This window comes from Mytilus californianus, unplaced genomic scaffold (assembly GCF_021869535.1).
Source record: "Mytilus californianus isolate M0D057914Y unplaced genomic scaffold, xbMytCali1.0.p SCAF_11, whole genome shotgun sequence".
Classification (NCBI taxonomy): Eukaryota; Metazoa; Mollusca; class Bivalvia; order Mytilida; family Mytilidae; genus Mytilus; species Mytilus californianus.
Window position 1 is genome coordinate 17586565 of NW_026262593.1, and position 23876 is coordinate 17610440.

General features: G+C 32.4%; 1 protein-coding gene across 2 annotated transcripts; it reads right to left on the minus strand.

Moving 5' to 3' along the window:
• Window positions 1-11593: 11593 nt before the first annotated feature.
• On the minus strand, window positions 11594-23447 carry LOC127720706 (uncharacterized). 2 transcript variants are annotated; one of them, XM_052227461.1, is made up of 13 exons: window positions 23308-23447; window positions 21482-21592; window positions 20732-20825; window positions 19861-20016; window positions 18601-18753; window positions 18146-18233; window positions 17483-17518; window positions 16664-16722; window positions 15845-15935; window positions 14944-15029; window positions 13549-14160; window positions 12712-12747; window positions 11594-12092 (listed from the first exon to the last, which is right to left on the minus strand). In XM_052227461.1, the coding sequence occupies exons 2-13, from the start codon at window positions 21545-21547 to the stop codon at window positions 11923-11925; spliced, it is 1647 nt and encodes a 548-aa protein (XP_052083421.1). In that variant the 5' UTR covers window positions 21548-21592; window positions 23308-23447; the 3' UTR covers window positions 11594-11922. The 2 variants fall into 2 exon arrangements, with proteins under 2 accessions (XP_052083421.1, XP_052083420.1); XM_052227460.1 differs by having other exon boundaries at window positions 16664-16749.
• Window positions 23448-23876: the final 429 nt, after the last annotated feature.

Genomic DNA, 23876 nt, shown 5'->3' on the forward strand with positions numbered 1-23876 from the left:
TTTACTCTAAATGCTTTGGTTTCAGAGATATAAGCCAAAATCTACATTTTACCCCTATGTTCTATTTTTAGCCATGGCGGCCATCTTGGTTGGTTGGCGGGGTCATCGGACACATTTTTCAAACTAGATAGCCTAATAATGATTATGGCTAAGTATTGTTAAGTTTGTCTCAGTAGTTTCAGAGAAGAAGATTTTTGTAAAAGATTACAAAAAATTACGAAAAATTGTTAAAAATTGACTATAGAGGGCAATTACTCCAAAAGGGGTCGACTGACAATTTTGGTCATACAACTTATTAGTAGATCTTATTTTGCTGAACATTATTGCTGTTTACAGTTTATCTCTATCTATAATAATATTCAAGATAATAACCAAAAACTGCAAAATTTGCTTAAAATTACCAATTCAGGGGCAGCAACCCAACAACAGGTTGTCAGATTTGTCTGACAATTTCAGGGCAGATAGATCTTGAACTGATGATCAGTTTTATGTATGTCAGATTTACTCTAAATGCTTTGGTTTCATAGATATAAGCCAAAATCTACATTTTACCCCTATGTTCTATTTTTAGCCATGGCGGCCATCTTGGTTGGTTGGCGGGGTCATCGGACACATTTTTTAAACTAAATAGCCTAATAAAGATTATGGCCAAGTATTGTTAAGTTTGTCTCAGTAGTTTCAGAGAAGAAGATTTTTGTAAAAGATTACAAAAATTTACGAAAAATTGTTAAAATTTGACTATAAAGGGCAATAACTCCTAAAGGGGTCGACTGACAATTTTGGTCATACAACTTATTAGTAGATCTTACTTTGCTGAACATTATTGCTGTTTACAGTTTATCTCTATCTGTAATAATATTCAAGATAATAACCAAAAACTGCAAAATTTGCTTAAAATTACCAATTCAGGGGCAGCAACCCAACAACAGGTTGTCAAATTTGTCTGAAAATTTCAGGGCAGATAGATCTTGACCTGATAATCAGTTTTATTTGTGTCAGATTTACTCTAAATGCTTTGGTTTCAGAGATATAAGCCAAAATCTACATTTTACCCCTATGTTCTATTTTTAGCCATGGCGGCCATCTTGGTTGGTTGGCGGGGTCATCGGACACATTTTTCAAACTAGATAGCCTAATAATGATTATGGCTAAGTATTGTTAAGTTTGTCTCAGTAGTTTCAGAGAAGAAGATTTTTGTAAAAGATTACAAAAAATTACGAAAAATTGTTAAAAATTGACTATAGAGGGCAATTACTCCAAAAGGGGTCGACTGACAATTTTGGTCATACAACTTATTAGTAGATCTTATTTTGCTGAACATTATTGCTGTTTACAGTTTATCTCTATCTATAATAATATTCAAGATAATAACCAAAAACTGCAAAATTTGCTTAAAATTACCAATTCAGGGGCAGCAACCCAACAACAGGTTGTCAGATTTGTCTGACAATTTCAGGGCAGATAGATCTTGAACTGATGATCAGTTTTATGTATGTCAGATTTACTCTAAATGCTTTGGTTTCATAGATATAAGCCAAAATCTACATTTTACCCCTATGTTCTATTTTTAGCCATGGCGGCCATCTTGGTTGGTTGGCGGGGTCATCGGACACATTTTTTAAACTAAATAGCCTAATAAAGATTATGGCCAAGTATTGTTAAGTTTGTCTCAGTAGTTTCAGAGAAGAAGATTTTTTTAAAAGATTACAAAAATTTACGAAAAATTGTTAAAAATTGACTATAAAGGGCAATAACTCCTAAAGGGGTCGACTGACAATTTTGGTCATACAACTTATTAGTAGATCTTATTTTGCTGAACATTATTGCTGTTTACAGTTTATCTCTATCTATAATAATATTCAAGATAATAACAAAAAACTGCAAAATTTGCTTAAAATTACCAATTCAGGGGCAGCAACCCAACAACAGGTTGTCAGATTTGTCTGAAAATTTCAGGGCAGATAGATCTTGAACTGATGATCAGTTTTATGTATGTCAGATTTACTCTAAATGCTTTGGTTTCATAGATATAAGCCAAAATCTACATTTTACCCCTATGTTCTATTTTTAGCCATGGCGGCCATCTTGGTTGGTTGGCGGGGTCATCGGACACATTTTTTAAACTAAATAGCCTAATAATGATTATGGCTAAGTATTGTTAAGTTTGTCTCAGTAGTTTCAGAGAAGAAGATTTTTGTAAAAGATTACAAAAATTTACGAAAAATTGTTAAAAATTGACTATAAAGGGCAATAACTCCTAAAGGGGTCGACTGACAATTTTGGTCATACGACTAATTCGTAGATCTTATTTTGCTGAACATTATTGCTGTTTACAGTTTATCTCTATCTGTAATAATATTCAAGATAATAACCAAAAACTGCAAAATTTGCTTAAAATTACCAATTCAGGGGCAGCAACCCAACAACAGGTTGTCAAATTTGTCTGAAAATTTCAGGGCAGATAGATCGTGACCTGATAATCAGTTTTATTCGTGTCAGATTTACTCTAAATGCTTTGGTTTCATAGATATAAGCCAAACTCTACATTTTACCCCTATGTTCTATTTTTAGCCATGGCGGCCATCTTGGTTGGTTGGCGGGGTCATCGGACAAATTTTTCAAACTAGATAGCCTAATATTGATTATGGCTAAGTATTGTTAAGTTTGTCTCAGTAGTTTCAGAGAAGAAGATTTTTGTAAAAGATTACAAAAATTTACGAAAAATTGTTAAAAATTGACTATAAAGGGCAATAACTCCTAAAGGGGTCGACTGACAATTTTGGTCATACAACTTATTAGTAGATCTTATTTTGCTGAACATTATTGCTGTTTACAGTTTATCTCTATCTATAACAATATTCAAGATAATAACCAAAAACTGCAAAATTTGCTTAAAATTACAAATTCAGGGGCAGCAACCCAACAACAGGTTGTCAGATTTGTCTGAAAATTTCAGGGCAGATAGATCTTGAACTGATGATCAGTTTTATGTATGTCAGATTTACTCTAAATGCTTTGGTTTCATAGATATAAGCCAAAATCTACATTTTACCCCTATGTTCTATTTTTAGCCATGGCGGCCATCTTGGTTGGTTGGCGGGGTCATCGGACACATTTTTTAAATTAAATAGCCTAATATTGATTATGGCCAAGTATTGTTAAGTTTGTCTCAGTAGTTTCAGAGAAGAAGATTTTTGTAAAAGATTACAAAAATTTACGAAAAATTGTTAAAAATCAACTATAAAGGGCAATAACTCCTAAAGGGGTCGACTGACAATTTTGGTCATACAACTTATTAGTAGATCTTATTTTGCTGAACATTATTGCTGTTTACAGTTTATCTCTATCTATAATAATATTCAAGATAATAACCAAAAACTGCAAAATTTGCTTAAAATTACCAATTCAGGGGCAGCAACCCAACAACAGGTTGTCAGATTTGTCTGAAAATTTCAGGGCAGATAGATCTTGAACTGATGATCAGTTTTATGTATGTCAGATTTACTCTAAATGCTTTGGTTTCATAGATATAAGCCAAAATCTACATTTTACCCCTATGTTCTATTTTTAGCCATGGCGGCCATCTTGGTTGGTTGGCGGGGTCATCGGACACATTTTTAAAACTAAATAGCCTAATAAAGATTATGGCCAAGTATTGTTAAGTTTGTCTCAGTAGTTTCAGAGAAGAAGATTTTTGTAAAAGATTACAAAAATTTACGAAAAATTGTTAAAAATTGACTATAAAGGGCAATAACTCCTAAAGGGGTCGACTGACAATTCTGGTCATACGACTTATTAGTAGATCTTACTTTGCTGAACATTATTGCTGTTTACAGTTTATCTCTATCTGTAATAATATTCAAGATAATAACCAAAAACTGCAAATTTGCTTAAAATTACCAATTCAGGGGCAGCAACCCAACAACAGGTTGTCAAATTTGTCTGAAAATTTCAGGGCAGATAGATCTTGACCTGATAATCAGTTTTATGTATGTCAGATTTACTCTAAATGCTTTGGTTTCAGAGATATAAGCCAAAATCTACATTTTACCCCTATGTTCTATTTTTAGCCATGGCGGCCATCTTGGTTGGTTGGCGGGGTCATCGGACACATTTTTCAAACTAGATAGCCTAATATTGATTATGGCTAAGTATTGTTAAGTTTGTCTTAGTAGTTTCAGAGAAGAAGATTTTTGTAAAAGATTACAAAAATTTACGAAAAATTGTTAAAAATTGACTATAAAGGGCAATAACTCCTAAAGGGGTCGACTGACAATTTTGGTCATACAACTTATTAGTAGATCTTATTTTGCTGAACATTATTGCTGTTTACAGTTTATCTCTATCTATAACAATATTCAAGATAATAACCAAAAACTGCAAAATTTGCTTAAAATTACCAATTCAGGGGCAGCAACCCAACAACAGGTTGTCAGATTTGTCTGAAAATTTCAGGGCAGATAGATCTTGAACTGATGATCAGTTTTATGTATGTCAGATTTACTCTAAATGCTTTGGTTTCATAGATATAAGCCAAAATCTACATTTTACCCCTATGTTCTATTTTTAGCCATGGCGGCCATCTTGGTTGGTTGGCGGGGTCATCGGACACATTTTTTAAACTAAATAGCCTAATAATGATTATGGCTAAGTATTGTTAAGTTTGTCTCAGTAGTTTCAGAGAAGAAGATTTTTGTAAAAGATTACAAAAATTTACGAAAAATTGTTAAAAATTGACTATAAAGGGCAATAACTCCTAAAGGGGTCGACTGACAATTTTGGTCATACGACTAATTCGTAGATCTTACTTTGCTGAACATTATTGCTGTTTACAGTTTATCTCTATCTGTAATAATATTCAAGATAATAACCAAAAACTGCAAAATTTGCTTAAAATTACCAATTCAGGGGCAGCAACCCAACAACAGGTTGTCAAATTTGTCTGAAAATTTCAGGGCAGATAGATCGTGACCTGATAATCAGTTTTATTCGTGTCAGATTTACTCTAAATGCTTTGGTTTCATAGATATAAGCCAAAATCTACATTTTACCCCTATGTTCTATTTTTAGCCATGGCGGCCATCTTGGTTGGTTGGCGGGGTCATCGGACACATTTTTCAAACTAGATAGCCTAATATTGATTATGGCTAAGTATTGTTAAGTTTGTCTCAGTAGTTTCAGAGAAGAAGATTTTTGTAAAAGATTACAAAAATTTACGAAAAATTGTTAAAAATTGACTATAAAGGGCAATAACTCCTAAAGGGGTCGACTGACAATTTTGGTCATACAACTTATTAGTAGATCTTATTTTGCTGAACATTATTGCTGTTTACAGTTTATCTCTATCTATAACAATATTCAAGATAATAACCAAAAACTGCAAAATTTGCTTAAAATTACCAATTCAGGGGCAGCAACCCAACAACAGGTTGTCAGATTTGTCTGAAAATTTCAGGGCAGATAGATCTTGAACTGATGATCAGTTTTATGTATGTCAGATTTACTCTAAATGCTTTGGTTTCATAGATATAAGCCAAAATCTACATTTTACCCCTATGTTCTATTTTTAGCCATGGCGGCCATCTTGGTTGGTTGGCGGGGTCATCGGACACATTTTTTAAACTAAATAGCCTAATAAAGATTATGGCCAAGTATTGTTAAGTTTGTCTCAGTAGTTTCAGAGAAGAAGATTTTTGTAAAAGATTACAAAAATTTACGAAAAATTGTTAAAAATTGACTATAAAGGGCAATAACTCCTAAAGGGGTCGACTGACAATTTTGGTCATACAACTTATTAGTAGATCTTATTTTGCTGAACATTATTGCTGTTTACAGTTTATCTCTATCTATAATCATATTCAAGATAATAACCAAAAACTGCAAAATTTGCTTAAAATTACCAATTCAGGGGCAGCAACCCAACAACAGGTTGTCAGATTTGTCTGAAAATTTCAGGGCAGATAGATCTTGAACTGATGATCAGTTTTATGTATGTCAGATTCACTCTAAATGCTTTGGTTTCATAGATATAAGCCAAAATCTACATTTTACCCCTATGTTCTATTTTTAGCCATGGCGGCCATCTTGGTTGGTTGGCGGGGTCATCGGACACATTTTTAAAACTAAATAGCCTAATAAAGATTATGGCCAAGTATTGTTAAGTTTGTCTCAGTAGTTTCAGAGAAGAAGATTTTTGTAAAAGATTACAAAAATTTACGAAAAATTGTTAAAAATTGACTATAAAGGGCAATAACTCCTAAAGGGGTCGACTGACAATTCTGGTCATACGACTTGTTAGTAGATCTTACTTTGCTGAACATTATTGCTGTTTACAGTTTATCTCTATCTGTAATAATATTCAAGATAATAACCAAAAACTGCAAATTTGCTTAAAATTACCAATTCAGGGGCAGCAACCCAACAACAGGTTGTCAAATTTGTCTGAAAATTTCAGGGCAGATAGATCTTGACCTGATAATCAGTTTTATGTATGTCAGATTTACTCTAAATGCTTTGGTTTCAGAGATATAAGCCAAAATCTACATTTTACCCCTATGTTCTATTTTTAGCCATGGCGGCCATCTTGGTTGGTTGGCGGGGTCATCGGACACATTTTTCAAACTAGATAGCCTAATATTGATTATGGCTAAGTATTGTTAAGTTTGTCTCAGTAGTTTCAGAGAAGAAGATTTTTGTAAAAGATTACAAAAATTTACGAAAAATTGTTAAAAATTGACTATAAAGGGCAATAACTCCTAAAGGGGTCGACTGACAATTTTGGTCATACAACTTATTAGTAGATCTTATTTTGCTGAACATTATTGCTGTTTACAGTTTATCTCTATCTATAACAATATTCAAGATAATAACCAAAAACTGCAAAATTTGCTTAAAATTACCAATTCAGGGGCAGCAACCCAACAACAGGTTGTCAGATTTGTCTGAAAATTTCAGGGCAGATAGATCTTGAACTGATGATCAGTTTTATGTATGTCAGATTTACTCTAAATGCTTTGGTTTCATAGATATAAGCCAAAATCTACATTTTACCCCTATGTTCTATTTTTAGCCATGGCGGCCATCTTGGTTGGTTGGCGGGGTCATCGGACACATTTTTTAAACTAAATAGCCTAATAAAGATTATGGCCAAGTATTGTTAAGTTTGTCTCAGTAGTTTCAGAGAAGAAGATTTTTGTAAAAGATTACAAAAATTTACGAAAAATTGTTAAAAATTGACTATAAAGGGCAATAACTCCTGAAGGGGTCGACTGACAATTTTGGTCATACAACTTATTAGTAGATCTTATTTTGCTGAACATTATTGCTGTTTACAGTTTATCTCTATCTATAATAATATTCAAGATAATAACCAAAAACTGCAAAATTTGCTTAAAATTACCAATTCAGGGGCAGCAACCCAACAACAGGTTGTCAGATTTGTCTGAAAATTTTCAGGGCAGATAGATCTTGAACTGATGATCAGTTTTATGTATGTCAGATTTACTCTAAATGCTTTGGTTTCATAGATATAAGCCAAAATCTACATGTTACCCCTATGTTCTATTTTTAGCCATGGCGGCCATCTTGGTTGGTTGGCGGGGTCATCGGACACATTTTTAAAACTAGATAGCCTAATATTGATTATGGCTAAGTATTGTTAAGTTTGTCTCAGTAGTTTCAGAGGAGAAGATTTTTGTAAAAGATTACAAAAATTTACGAAAAATTGTTAAAAATTGACTATAAAGGGCAATAACTCCTAAAGGGGTCGACTGACAATTTTGGTCATACGACTAATTCGTAGATCTTACTTTGCTGAACATTATTGTTGTTTACAGTTTATCTCTATCTGTAATAATATTCAAGATAATAACCAAAAACTGCAAAATTTGCTTAAAATTACCAATTCAGGGGCAGCAACCCAACAACAGGTTGTCAAATTTGTCTGAAAATTTAAGGGCAGATAGATCGTGACCTGATAATCAGTTTTATTCGTGTCAGATTTACTCTAAATGCTTTGGTTTCATAGATATAAGCCAAAATCTACATTTTACCCCTATGTTCTATTTTTAGCCATGGCGGCCATCTTGGTTGGTTGGCGGGGTCATCGGACACATTTTTCAAACTAGATAGCCTAATATTGATTATGGCTAAGTATTGTTAAGTTTGTCTCAGTAGTTTCAGAGAAGAAGATTTTTGTAAAAGATTACAAAAATTTACGAAAAATTGTTAAAAATTGACTATAAAGGGCAATAACTCCTAAAGGGGTCGACTGACAATTTTGGTCATACAACTTATTAGTAGATCTTATTTTGCTGAACATTATTGCTGTTTACAGTTTATCTCTATCTATAACAATATTCAAGATAATAACCAAAAACTGCAAAATTTGCTTAAAATTACCAATTCAGGGGCAGCAACCCAACAACAGGTTGTCAGATTTGTCTGAAAATTTCAGGGCAGATAGATCTTGAACTGATGATCAGTTTTATGTATGTCAGATTTACTCTAAATGCTTTGGTTTCATAGATATAAGCCAAAATCTACATTTTACCCCTATGTTCTATTTTTAGCCATGGCGGCCATCTTGGTTGGTTGGCGGGGTCATCGGACACATTTTTTAAACTAAATAGCCTAATAAAGATTATGGCCAAGTATTGTTAAGTTTGTCTCAGTAGTTTCAGAGAAGAAGATTTTTGTAAAAGATTACAAAAATTTACGAAAAATTGTTAAAAATTGACTATAAAGGGCAATAACTCCTGAAGGGGTCGACTGACAATTTTGGTCATACAACTTATTAGTAGATCTTATTTTGCTGAACATTATTGCTGTTTACAGTTTATCTCTATCTATAATAATATTCAAGATAATAACCAAAAACTGCAAAATTTGCTTAAAATTACCAATTCAGGGGCAGCAACCCAACAACAGGTTGTCAGATTTGTCTGAAAATTTTCAGGGCAGATAGATCTTGAACTGATGATCAGTTTTATGTATGTCAGATTTACTCTAAATGCTTTGGTTTCATAGATATAAGCCAAAATCTACATGTTACCCCTATGTTCTATTTTTAGCCATGGCGGCCATCTTGGTTGGTTGGCGGGGTCATCGGACACATTTTTAAAACTAGATAGCCTAATATTGATTATGGCTAAGTATTGTTAAGTTTGTCTCAGTAGTTTCAGAGAAGAAGATTTTTGTAAAAGATTACAAAAATTTACGAAAAATTGTTAAAAATTGACTATAAAGGGCAATAACTCCTAAAGGGGTCGACTGACAATTTTGGTCATACGACTAATTCGTAGATCTTACTTTGCTGAACATTATTGCTGTTTACAGTTTATCTCTATCTGTAATAATATTCAAGATAATAACCAAAAACTGCAAAATTTGCTTAAAATTACCAATTCAGGGGCAGCAACCCAACAACAGGTTGTCAAATTTGTCTGAAAATTTCAGGGCAGATAGATCTTGACCTGATAATCAGTTTTATGTATGTCAGATTTACTCTAAATGCTTTGGTTTCAGAGATATAAGCCAAAATCTACATTTTACCCCTATGTTCTATTTTTAGCCATGGCGGCCATCTTGGTTGGTTGGCGGGGTCATCGGACACATTTTTCAAACTAGATAGCCTAATATTGATTATGGCTAAGTATTGTTAAGTTTGTCTCAGTAGTTTCAGAGAAGAAGATTTTTGTAAAAGATTACAAAAATTTACGAAAAATTGTTAAAAATTGACTATAAAGGGCAATAACTCCTAAAGGGGTCGACTGACAATTTTGGTCATACAACTTATTAGTAGATCTTATTTTGCTGAACATTATTGCTGTTTACAGTTTATCTCTATCTATAACAATATTCAAGATAATAACCAAAAACTGCAAAATTTGCTTAAAATTACCAATTCAGGGGCAGCAACCCAACAACAGGTTGTCAGATTTGTCTGAAAATTTCAGGGCAGATAGATCTTGAACTGATGATCAGTTTTATGTATGTCAGATTTACTCTAAATGCTTTGGTTTCATAGATATAAGCCAAAATCTACATTTTACCCCTATGTTCTATTTTTAGCCATGGCGGCCATCTTGGTTGGTTGGCGGGGTCATCGGACACATTTTTTAAACTAAATAGCCTAATAAAGATTATGGCCAAGTATTGTTAAGTTTGTCTCAGTAGTTTCAGAGAAGAAGATTTTTGTAAAAGATTACAAAAATTTACGAAAAATTGTTAAAAATTGACTATAAAGGGCAATAACTCCTGAAGGGGTCGACTGACAATTTTGGTCATACAACTTATTAGTAGATCTTATTTTGCTGAACATTATTGCTGTTTACAGTTTATCTCTATCTATAATAATATTCAAGATAATAACCAAAAACTGCAAAATTTGCTTAAAATTACCAATTCAGGGGCAGCAACCCAACAACAGGTTGTCAGATTTGTCTGAAAATTTTCAGGGCAGATAGATCTTGAACTGATGATCAGTTTTATGTATGTCAGATTTACTCTAAATGCTTTGGTTTCATAGATATAAGCCAAAATCTACATGTTACCCCTATGTTCTATTTTTAGCCATGGCGGCCATCTTGGTTGGTTGGCGGGGTCATCGGACACATTTTTAAAACTAAATAGCCTAATAAAGATTATGGCCAAGTATTGTTAAGTTTGTCTCAGTAGTTTCAGAGAAGAAGATTTTTTTAAAAGATTACAAAAATTTACGAAAAATTGTTAAAAATTGACTATAAAGGGCAATAACTCCTAAAGGGGTCGACTGACAATTTTGGTCACACGACTTATTCGTAGATCTTACTTTGCTGAACATTATTGCTGTTTACAGTTTATCTCTATCTATAATAATATTCAAGATAATAACCAAAAACTGCAAAATTTGCTAAAAATTACCAATTCAGGGGCAGCAACCCAACAACAGGTTGTCAAATTTGTCTGAAATTTCAGGGCAGATAGATCTTGACCTGATAATCAGTTTTACCCTATGTCAGATTTACTCTAAATGGTTTGGTTTCAGAGATATATGCCAAAATCTACATTTTACCTCCATGTTCTATTTTTAGCCATGGCGGCCATCTTGGTTGGTTGGCGGGGTCATCGGACACATTTTTTAAACTAGATACCCTAATGATGATTGTGGCCAAGTTCGGTCAAATTTGGCCCAGTAGTTTCAGAGGAGAAGATTTTGGACGCATGACGCAGGACGACGGACGCCAAGTGATGAGAAAAGCTCACTTGGCCCTTCGGGCCAGGTGAGCTAAAAAGGAACAAAAATAACATTCATTGTAAAATTAAAAACCAATACAGGAAAATCAACTCTAGAATAACGGTACGATAGATAATAAAAATACAAAATAATAATAAAAAAAAATAATAAGGCGTTTAAGAACGCTCTCCTGTTTTTAAAATCCAAATGAAGTGCAGCATGTGTCAAGTAAAGATGAATTTACTTTAAAAAAAATCATTCCTAGACATCAACACATGTGTCCTTGACGAGGTCATAATCTCTGTTCGATGGTTGTCCATGAAGTTCTTACAAAAGTATGATTTGTTACGAATTCCAAATAAAAACACACAGAACAAGTAACAAACATACATCTCCTTTATTCATAATTATAATATCTAATTCTATAACAGATAGCACTTCTAATTGTGACTTAGTGCATAATAAACTAACATAAAAATAACATTAATTCGATTTACATCATTGAACACATATTTGGCAATAAATGCGATTCCTATAGTTCGGTTGTATATATGCCCTGACAATTCTAATTAATCAATCTGAATTGCAATTCATTATTTATAAGGACCGGGAGTTTAGAAAATAAACCTATCCAAGGTATTTTCACTTATCCTTCGCGTTTTTATTCGAGGAAACTTTTCCTAAATCGTAGGGAATATCTTATTCATTCAAATTGTCTGCTTGCAGTCGGTGTTGTTTCCAACACCAATTTTCCCACTTATATTTTTTTCAGGTATTAAACTTCCATTACATAAAGAAGTAATTGACTTTCCAACCAGTCCAAATTCATGGTTTTCTAGATCGCTCGTCAGACTTTCTGTACTCTCTGTATTTCGACCTGAAAGAACAAATAATATTGAACGATAAAAAGAAAACTTTATTAAATTATTTTTTTTAAAGTTACGTCCTTTAGATATATATGTTTAAAGACAATTCAAAGCAAATACTGCATATAGTATTTTTTTTTCTCTCATTATCTTATTTAAACGATACAAGCTCCTACGCTCAATCAATATATACTGACTAGACCCACCATCAATCAAACAGACAAACAAACAAGCAATCAATCTTATCAAGTTCGTCGTTTTGTGTATTGAACAAGCGAACGATTCAATTTTTTGTTAGCTTGTTTTACAAAATCTACTTATTCTAGTTTTAACATGCATATGTTTTCCCCAGAAGCAGAAATAGGAAAACTGTGTATTCTCCATGTATAATTCTAATAGATAGAACTGACGTTAAGCTGTAATATTTAATTCTACTTTAATTCTAAGCTCCCATATATTTTATGTATCTGGATTTTAATATAAAAAATGTGAGGAACATTAATACAGATATATGCCACCCAATATTGGTATTATCCATTTGTATTCAGGTAATAAAAATATCTATGTCCGGACATCTATAATTGATTGGTTGCATAAAATGCACAAAATGAGCAGCAAAGGTAAACATACCTGCAGATTCGTATCCGCTCGACTGTTCATCTGAAACTACAAATTCGTTACCATTATACATTTGATTCAACTCAAAATTGCTGATTTGATTTTTTTTTAATTTTTCACTCGTTACTATTATGAAAATAAGAAGATGTGGTATCATTATCAATGACACAACTAATCACCATACACCAAATGACGTAGATGTAAGCAACTATAGGTCAACATAAACATTAACGATTTTACATTGAAACGTTTTCAACATCAAACGGATAATTAGAACAACCAATCACAGAACAGACAACATCGCGAGCAATAAGCTAGGTAGACAAACAATCGACCATGACACAAAAACGTTAAAGTAACAGCCAATCGGTATAAATCGTGTTTCATAAGTGATCGTCTGCTGTACACGTGTTTCAAAAGTGATCGTCTACTCTACACGTGTTTCAAACGTTATCGTCTACTCTATGCGTGCTTCAGAAGTGATCGTCTGCTTTACACGTGTTTCAGAAGTGATCGTCTGCTCTACACGTGTTTCAGAAGAGATTGACTGCTCTACACGTGTTACAGAACTGATCGTCTGCTCTACACGTGTTTCAGATGTGATCGTCTGCTCTATACGTGTTTCAGATGTGATCGTCTACTCTACACGTGTTTCAGAAGTGATCGTCTGTTCTACACGTGCTTCAGAAGTAATCGTCTGCTCTACGTTTATACGTTACAACATCAGTCTTATAAGTCATACTAACGCTCAATGATTTAGTTTTCCTCATTTATCTTTGAAGAAATCACTACTAATAAGTATCTGTAATATTGTTAAAATCAATTAGATTATTTTCACATAAAACTTACTTATATAATTACCAATTCCATCATCAGAAACTTGTGTAACGGGAGTTGATTTCTGTTCGGAAAGCTGTGTAGGTCGAGGAGGGTGTTGGCATTCAAGTAATCTGTCTTCATTTATTTCACAAATTTGTGCTAAATCTGGACTCATGTTAAGACCCAGTACAAAGTTAGTTCTATGTTTTCTTTGGTGGTCTTCTTGAAATTCTACTTGAGGTAATTCCAATGTACTTATGTTATTGTTATTTGGGCTTTCTTGTACGGAATTAATTTTATCCGTCGATGTATTAACACAAGATTCGTCGTCAGAAGTTGGAATCACTTTTCCATTATTAACAATCTTCGTGATGATCTTTGGTAAAGCATCTGCATTATCAATTTCAATGCTTTTCAATTTGTTTGGGCATCTGTCCTCGGAGATTAAATATTTATCGATTTCGTTAGAATTCTTTACAGGAGCATCATGTTCTTTTTTAACAAGTCTATGAATGCAGTCGTTTTCTAAATTGGCGTTCCGTAAATTATTATGTAGATGACCCTTCGCTTCAGCATAGTTTCTATTTGTTCCGTTATTTTGTTGATGGTCAAGAAGTCGACCTTCTTCAGCAGTATCAGCACCTAAAGAGAAATGATATTATAATTTGAATCTTTAATGCTGCAACAGCGTCTATGAAATATACTGATAGTGTCGTATCAAACTCTATCTTCTAGTACCCAATAATCGCTTATAGATTTTGCCATGTTCATAATCGATCTTCTAACTAACGCTATATGAGCGCTTGTGGAAGTATGAACTAATAGTGTCGTATGCAAAATCGATCTTCTAGCGCAGTACCAGTACCTAATGAATCGATAATTTTCTTTTTTTATATATATTTATATCAACATATAAGTTTGCATTTTTTAAAATAAACGTTTGATACTGATTTCATTGAACATGACACATGTTAGAGGACTACGTCACACATGTCAGAGTACCATGTGGCACATATTAGAGGACTACGTCACACATGTGAGAGAACCATGTGACACATGTTAGAGGACCACCATTGATGTTCGCCAGAAACCAAACGGTTGGGAGTCCAAACACAAAAGAAGTTTGAATTAGTATAAAAACTAAGTAATTTATAATTAACTTTTTATCATTATTTCCTTTTTGTCTGTGTACAACTTGTTACTGGCTTAAGCATTAGTATTTAAACTAAAACAACAATGTTATAATTGCACATGTGAAACATAAAAATTGAATGATAAATATTTCCTCTGCCTTTCGAGGTGAACATCATGATAAACTATAAAATTCATTTTTGTCATCTCAAAAAGTGTTATTCTTCTTCTACTGTCTTAAATTAACTAAACTTTTGTTCTGGTATAACAAAGGTAATTATTTGTTTATCTCACCGTCTTTCTTTTGTCGTGTGTACTTAAATAGTACACCTGCGATCAGAATTATTCCCGCAACTACCATAAGCATCAAAACTATTACGCTGAAAATATTGAACAAAACAAAGCTATTAGTATGAGACTTGGGACACGATTTAGAGCTTGTCCTATTGTAAACACACCTGTCATTGCCCGTCTTTGTCCGTATGCTGCCTTCTTTTTGTCTTTTTGGATATTCTTGTTGTTGGAATGCCATTTATTTGTATATATACAAATAGTTGACGTATTTCCATATCGCTCTTAATTCATAAGATTGTAATGCTATTGAATTGTGCGCAGAACAATTATTTCAATGTTATAGAATACACTTACTTTGTTGAAATTGAAATAGAATTGTCTTGTAAGTCTATAAAGTCCTAAGTTGTGGTATATTTGTATTCATAAATGATGTATACGGAAAAATGAAGACCAAAAAGACTTGAGAACAAACAAAACGGTCAAGGAGAAGGAGTGGCGTCTTTAAGCATGTTAATTCCGCCACAATCTTTATGTGCCTGTCCCAAGTCAGGAGCCTGTATTTCAGTGGTTGTCGTTGGTTCATGTCTAACAAATTTGTTTTTCGTAGATTATTTTCTCATAAATTAGGCCGTTAGTTTTCTCAATTGAATAGTTTCATATTATTCATGTCGAGGCCTTTTTCATTTTTGAAGGCCGTACGGGTGCCTATAATTGCTTACATCCACTTCATTTGAGCTTTTGTAGATAGTAGTCTCATTGACAATCATAACACATCTCCTTCTTTTTATTTGGTGAACATTACACGAGAAACATTTTGTTGTTTAAGTTAAATCGATATTTTTCTATTTTGTAAATGTTGATAAGGTCAAACTTCATAATGGGTTAAGTGATCGATACTTACATAGCAACTAACCAGCCAGACGAAGACTCCATAGTTTGGCGTGCAACTGATGGGATCGAAACCGATTCTTTCGTTTGAATAGTGGTACTTTCTAAGTAAAGAGACATTATTAAGATACATTATAAATAATTTCAAAAGACAACTACCAACGAAATTCACCATTATTGACGTTAACAAATGTAAAAGAAGTCAAAATCATATTATGATTGGTAGACATGCAATGATAAAATCTGTATAAAAAATGAACAAAAAATCGCTGGACAATATTTAAATATTCAATACGTATGAAGTTGGATTTTAATTGCAGTTGACTAATATGTTACTTTTGTTTTATTTAGTAGAACGTAAAGATGCAATGAATCCCCGAAGAACATAACAATAATATTTTAAATTAATCCAAAAATCATTTTCGCCGAGATATTTTTTATCGATTCGCTGTTTAATTCATCAATAGTCATATATATATATGGATGGATGTATAACAGAAAGTCTTAACTCCATTTCAAACCATTTTATTATGATTTTTTTTTCTGTCTGAATATGTGCTACATGTATTCTTGGCACAAATCACTCCATTTCTCCTAAGTTTTATTTTGTAGTTTTGTTTATCTGTTCCTTGCAACTTGGTTAATTCTTGCATCCATCACATCATCTATAATTCTCGTCATTTCGATGTGTGCGTTTACATCATTGTTCATATCCCATCTATGATATTAAGTATTTTGCATTTCCTAGCCTACTTTACCAATTAATTTAACTACCCTGTTGTTAACAGTTGTCTGATTTATAATATATTCATTCATAAAAAAATCAATTTACCTGTTTTATTTGTAGAAAACATGGGAGATTCTGCTGTGCTAAATTTAGTATTTTCCTTCCTGTAAAAAAACAAACCGTCAAAAAGTCTTTAAAATAATTCAAATATCTACGAAAGATGAAGTAAGTTTGGTTTTTTATAGTTATATTGTTGAAAGAAGTTCTGTTTAAACTCTATTATTGTTATAGTACAACTTTGAACAACTTTTATTTGATCACTCAGACACAATACATACGTGTAACAAGAGGAATACAATGTTTACATATATACAAACAATACAAAACAATGGTGGGTATAACAAAGGAAAGAACATAAAAAATACATTTACAAAATTTTCTTAAGTTAAGTAATAAAAAGTGCTAGATTTTTTAACACTTTTACATTACTTAGTGACAATAAGCCTATCATGTTTTGATAGCATGGATATCTAGTAAAGTAAATAGGAATATGTTTGTTTCGTATTTTTACGACTGTCGGAAACTGACACTCAACAGTATGTTGATTGGTAAGTTTGATTGGTGTTGGTACGTGCACAAGAGGTTCACTAAGAACAAAAAGCTACCACCAACCATCAACAGGCCATTTTATTGTTGGAAATATAAGAATGAAATGTTTATTTGGATCGACTAGTATATGACAAAGATATCCAAAATAATTTCAACTCCCAACATATGTTTCTACTTTTTTTTTCAGTGTATCAGCTGAGAGTTGTATGAATATATTTGTAATAAATCAAGGCTAAATATGAAAGAAATAAACCTTTTTTATTGGTCCCCTTGAACGATTGCTAAACCGTACTTAATAACTAAAGATGGTCTTACCTCGTTACTGGCTTCTTTGTAGTCTGTACTGGGGAGCTGAAAGTTGTAACGTTTAAACAAATTAAAAACGGTACTTTTAATCAAACGAAGTTTTTTTCTATTTAAAAATCAATGACCTAAAAACAAAGTTCAGTTTCAAATATCAATAAAGACATTTATGCAATATCAAGAACAGTAAATTTAATAATGCAATAATGCATTAATTGAAGAATTTCTATGTAGTTTTTTGTGGATTGTATTTTGTCTGTCCGTCGTTTTTTGTTTTGTTGTTGGTGTGGATTGTCTGCTTTTATTTTCGATTTGTGGTTTTTTCTTTTCCCTGGGTAGCTCGTCCCTCTTTTTCATCAATTCCATCATTGACATATTGATTCGGAAATGCTTATATCTTATCATCTGGTATGATGCACCAAATTATTTTAACAAAAGGTGCTATGAGAGAAACACGAACTCTTGACACTTTCGGAACACCTAAGCTCATCCTGTTTTTTTTGTGGGATCATGAAAGTCAGTCAAGTTTTGTGGACTGTTGTTTGCCTTTATGTCTTTTTTTCTATTTGATTTTTGAGTTGTATGTGTATCCTAGACTTTTGGTACTTGATTTTCTTTCTGTTTATTGTTTACTGTAGGCAACAGACTGTAATATCAAAGAAATTAATAACGTACCTTTTGACTACAACACTGCGACCTGTGCTGATGCAAGGGCCACAACCTGTTTCGTTCTTCCATGTACCCATCGGACAATGTACGCATGCTAAAAAATTATGTTGATCATAGTCATTAAAATTAAGGTTTAAACGGAAAGAGGTCTGTAATATTTGAGAATGATTTCTAAATCATTTTATTTGTCCTCATAACTTTTTAACTTTTCAGTACTTGTTGATATTGCCACAATATATTCTAATGGTGTACAAACATCAATAAGGTATATAGATTTACAGATTATGCTTGCCGTTACGACTAAACATGTGTAAAAAACCAACAAGCTGTGAATATTAAACGAAGCACACCAAAGAACTTTCAGCACAAAATCGATGCATGATTTATTTATGTACGAACAAAAGACAAATATTGTATACATATTATATTTGTATTATTATGTATAATTCAATTTGACTTACTTCCATTTTCATTTAATGTTTCTCCAACACCACATTTCTCGAATTTTTTCATGCATGCGCACGGATCTCCATAGTAACATTCGTCAGTATTACACTGGCAGAACTGGGCATAGTTACACATTTTAGCATTGGAAGTACGACTAGGCTCAATATCTGAAATTGACAATTTTTTGTAACTCCATAAAATACGTTTACAAATCGCCTGTCTGTTACATATTTTAGGCATAATTAAAAACAATGCATTGTTTTTATACGTTCCTTTGCTTTAGAATGCAAAAAATACTTACACACAATTATGATGGAGATTCTGAGGAACAGATGCCAATATCTACGTGTTTTGAAGTAAATCTTACCATGTCTGGGATATTATTTATACGTTCAATGGGAAAGACGCGATCAACAAATGTGTTAAGACACTTGTTAAATACAGTATGTTGATTGCTTTGGTTTGTCATCTCAATCATAATCAGATGCAAACATTATCATTTAACCAAGTTCCGATAAGTCCCTCAAGCTTGATTTTTTTCTGTGACTGCGCAGATCGCATCTATCCCATTGAACGTTTAAAGAATGTAAAAATTTATCCTTTTTATGTCAACCCCGGTTGGTTGGGTTCGTGTTGCTCAGTCGTTAGTTTTATATGTAATGTTTGGTAGACTGTTGTTTGCCTTTTCTTCGTTTTTCGTTTTTATTTTTGCATTTTGTTGTCGGGTTTCTTTCCGACTTATGGGTTATGATCATTTCTTTTGGTATCTGTAGCCTCTTTCTCCTCTAAATCGTTCTTAGCCAGGAAGCCAGTAACAAGGCTCCTGACTTTGTAAAGGCAGATGAATATTTAGGGGAGAATATATGAAAACGCTTATAAGAAATAAGTTCAGAAAAATCATTTAATTGTTTAATATATCGGTAAATATAGAAAACAACAAAAAACGAACAAAAGACAAAATAAAACAAACAACAGAACTGGTACAAGATAAACAATACTAATGATAATACCGTATCAAAGAATGTTCTCATTGACTAAACCTGCAAATATAGATACCAAGCTGTCCTTGAACCAATCTGTCACTTTATTTTGCCTTTTTCCTTTTTTGATTCGAGCGTCACTTAAGAGTCTTTTGTATACGAAACGCGCGTCTGACGTACAAAACTATAAGCCTGATATTGTTGATGAGGTTGACCACTTAATCCTACTACATGCTATAAGAGACATGTAGAATGAGATTTATATTTCAAATTTTAAAAAGAAAAACTACATACCGGATGCATGACATTTATCCTTGTTTTTGTTTTCAAAGCATTCTGTTTGCTGTGGATCCTGTGATGACTGGATGTAATTAGGTTGGACCAACCCCAACGGACAAGGTGTACATATATCTTTGGTATGATCAATACTACATGGTAAAATTTCATGTCCTGTTACAAATAAACACAAGTAATACTCTGTTAAAAAGGACACTGTTTATTTCATATCTTTATATGATAAAATTGTTTGTAAATTAAAGTGATAAAATGAAAAATCTCAAAACCGAGTAAAGAAATGATATTAATATGTTTCAAAATAAAAAATGCAATCCCCTTTTTTTTAATTATAAATGAGCATTTGTAAGTTTTACTCATTGTTGAAGGTCGTACGGTGACCTATAGTTGTCAATTTCTGTGTCATTTGGTCTCTTGTGGAGAGTAGTCTCATTGGCAATCATACCACATCTTCTTATTTTTGTATTGTATAAAAACTTATTACAGTTTTAACAATTACACAACAAATCAAGAGTTCGCTAAATTAAATAGCAGACAAAATGTTCAGAAAGCAAGTGATCTTTAGGAAAAAGTACTTAAAACGCATAAAATTGAAGTTTGTGGGCACTAAAATAACAGGACAATAAAAGCTCTAGAAATGCAAACAGTCTTAAGCAGCATTCATCGTATTGCCCTAACTCGTAATATTATTAATGAGTTCAGAATTGGTTAAAATTCATAACATTATTAAATTTTCTGTTTAATCTATTTCTTTCGGCTGTTTTCTGATCTTTGGTCGGGTTGTTGTCTCTTGGACACATTCCCCATTTCCATTCTCAATTTTACTTCCAATCTTGAATTTATACATTTATGATTAAATTTTGACTTTTACCTGGTGGACAATTTACAACTGGAATACAAAACCTCCTGTCATTTCCAAAAAATCTAGTAACATACTTGACATCTGAATTTTCACGAACAGCAGCCTAAAAAGAAACATATAAATATATCATCACAATGAACAATAACCAATAAAGTATGACGAGGTCAACGATAAACATTTGTGCAACGTTCAAAAATTTAAAATTGTGTTCATTTCGGTGAATGAGTATTGTCTTTTGTATTAATTTACTCATGTATCAGCCTAAGCATTGTATGTTAAACTGCCATTTTCCCCTCTGTGTACCTTTGTCAATTGGTCTTGGAGAATAAAAAATCTATTTAGTTAAAAAAAAATAAAGTATTTCGTCAAAAGGTACATGAATTATTCAATATCACGTGTCATTAACGCATTTGGTTCACCCTTAACTTAATTAATCGGCACCCAAATTAATACTTATATGCGAATTATTTCTTAAAACACATTTTACACTGGATTTTTGTGTAGCGTGATGAACCACAGACAATTATCTATAGAAAAATTACCTATATACATATATAGGGTTGGGTTTTTTTTCAGAGACAACTGCCTGTGTGATGAACATGTCGGTGAAACATCATTTTTCTTTTGTTTTTGGTGAATTGTTGTTTCTTTTGGGTCAAACCATGTCTCCTTAATTTTATAATGGGTAAACAAATAAGTGATACTGAAGATGATATTGAAAACAGAAGAATGCTATACTCTTTATTCAACAATACTAACCAAGACAGTGGTAATTCCAAGCACGTATAGGTACAATTGTAATTTAAACATTTCCATATGTTTCATAATAATGATGAATTCCTGTGGTCACAGTTGGTCTACTATAAACAACTGAAAAAAAAACAGCATGACAATGAGGTTGAAATGGGTAGTCTTGCTAAAAACGTTTGATCGATTAATCAAAAGATTGATTGACTGATTGATTGATCATTGCTAAACGTCGCGTCAGCACAAAATGACTACATTGCGATCAAAACTGCCAAAAGAAATTACCAAGAACAAAAGCCCATGCTTTGTATTGTACTACCGGAATAAAAAAAAAGCGAATTGATATTCTAAAAATTAAAAAAAGTTGTGTGGACTTTAACGGTGTTTTTTATGGACTTTAGCGGAAGTCATTTTGTGGACTTTAGCGGAAAGTTTGTGGACTTAAGCGGCGTTGTGGACTTTAGCGGAAATTTGTTGTGGACTTCAGCGGTGTTGTGGACTTTAGAGGAATTGTGTACTTTAACGGTGCCACATCCATTACAAATTAATGTATGTATTCCCTCTGTATATCGAACATTATTGACATTTTACCTTCAGCTTGTCCTCAGAACTAAAAAACACAATAAAAATCAAATAGAAAGATATGTGAAAAAAGAGAAAAACGTACACATTATCAACAAATACATTAATGAACTTACGCCATGATAAACAAATGGAATATAGAATATTATATAACAGAAGGCATTTATTTAAGATTGAATTTTGGAAAATATTTATTTAAAACACTTTCGATCCATCGAAAGGTTTTTCCCCGGACAAGAGTGACGTAGATTTAAATATTCGGCCTACGATAAATCCGGTAAGACAGTCTTCTTTGTTATTTCGCCATTGAAATTCAATAAACTAAATATGTTGTACCCGGAACTAAAAAAGAATTTCAACAGAAAGTAATTACCTTTAATTGCATCATAGAATGATAAACGTTCAACATTTCTTTAAATTTCAAAAACAAAAGACAAGGAATTGTTTTTTTTTATTTAACTGATTAGTGTATATTTAAAGCATTACAAAATTTCACTAAGAATTTGCTTCGATATTTCCGAACTAACAAGGAGAAAAATGACATATTTGGACAACCTTTATTCTTTCAAGAGTTAAATTTTACCTATTTTTCGTCCTTTTGAGAAAAAAACTGATAATCTATTGTACGATTCAAAATATTTATCATTTTTATCTTTCGTAATATTTACCAATGTGTTGAAATGTAAGTAGCATTATATGATGGCCAACTATGTCAAGAGGCAAGCAAATTTTCTGTCTGCATTTAATTTAGGAGAAAAAAATCGTTTGTCTTTGACTTAAGTTGTCACGTAAACTCCAACCCTTCCGTCCACCCTAACATCTCGCTAAAGGGGAAAAACGTTCCTAGGACATTCTATAGTGCAGATATGTTTTTAATCAAAAGTGTAGCTTTCCTGGGAGAAAAAAGGCATAACAAAAATACTCAACTCCTAGTCAAATTTTAAAAAGGAGAAGTCCATAAAAACTGACAAAATCAAACGCTATCAATCAACGGAAAAAGTGAAAACAACTGCCATATTCCTGACTTGGTACAGGCATTTTCAGAAGAAAATGGTGGTATAATCTGGTTTTATAGCTAGCTAAACCTACCACTTGTATGACAGTTGTTTATAATCCCGTTATATTGACAAATTTTTGGGTATATATATATATAAGCAACCCAAACTGACCTATAGAATGTTATAATATGTTAAAGTATTTTAACATCAGTAGCAAATATAACAAGTATAGAAAACTAACGTTGTACATATACTTACGTTCACCAACCAGTTAACAATCCATCTCAAAAAATAAAAATATATTTGTGAATCGAACCACTATTTTACGAATTGTTTATAAGGGGAACCCCCGGTATGAGTATCTATGCAAACATTTATTTATTTAGTGGTTAACATATTTAAGATGAAGATTACCAAGAATTTAAATTTGCGTAAACAATCTCTGTTTAGAAATTGCTCTGGGAAAACACCTGACGATACTAAAAATAAAATTATATGCACGAAATCTTTTGAAAACTATTGAACCCTAAGTTTAAAATACATAGTTATATATTACAATGTAACATAAAAAGAAGAGGTGTGGGCAAATTGTAATACAATATGAATATTTGTCATTCATTTTTTCAAAAAAACAGTTTTGGTAAACCATATGAGATATAACATTTTGAGAATTATTTTTTACATACAACATCACTTTAATCAATGACTAACAGTTGATTAGAACTAGTATGAGTGGTAGTGATATCTTATCAGAAAGATGATTATTTCACAGTAGGGTCATTTTATTGAATGTTGAATAAACTTTAAATTTTCGTCACATAGATATT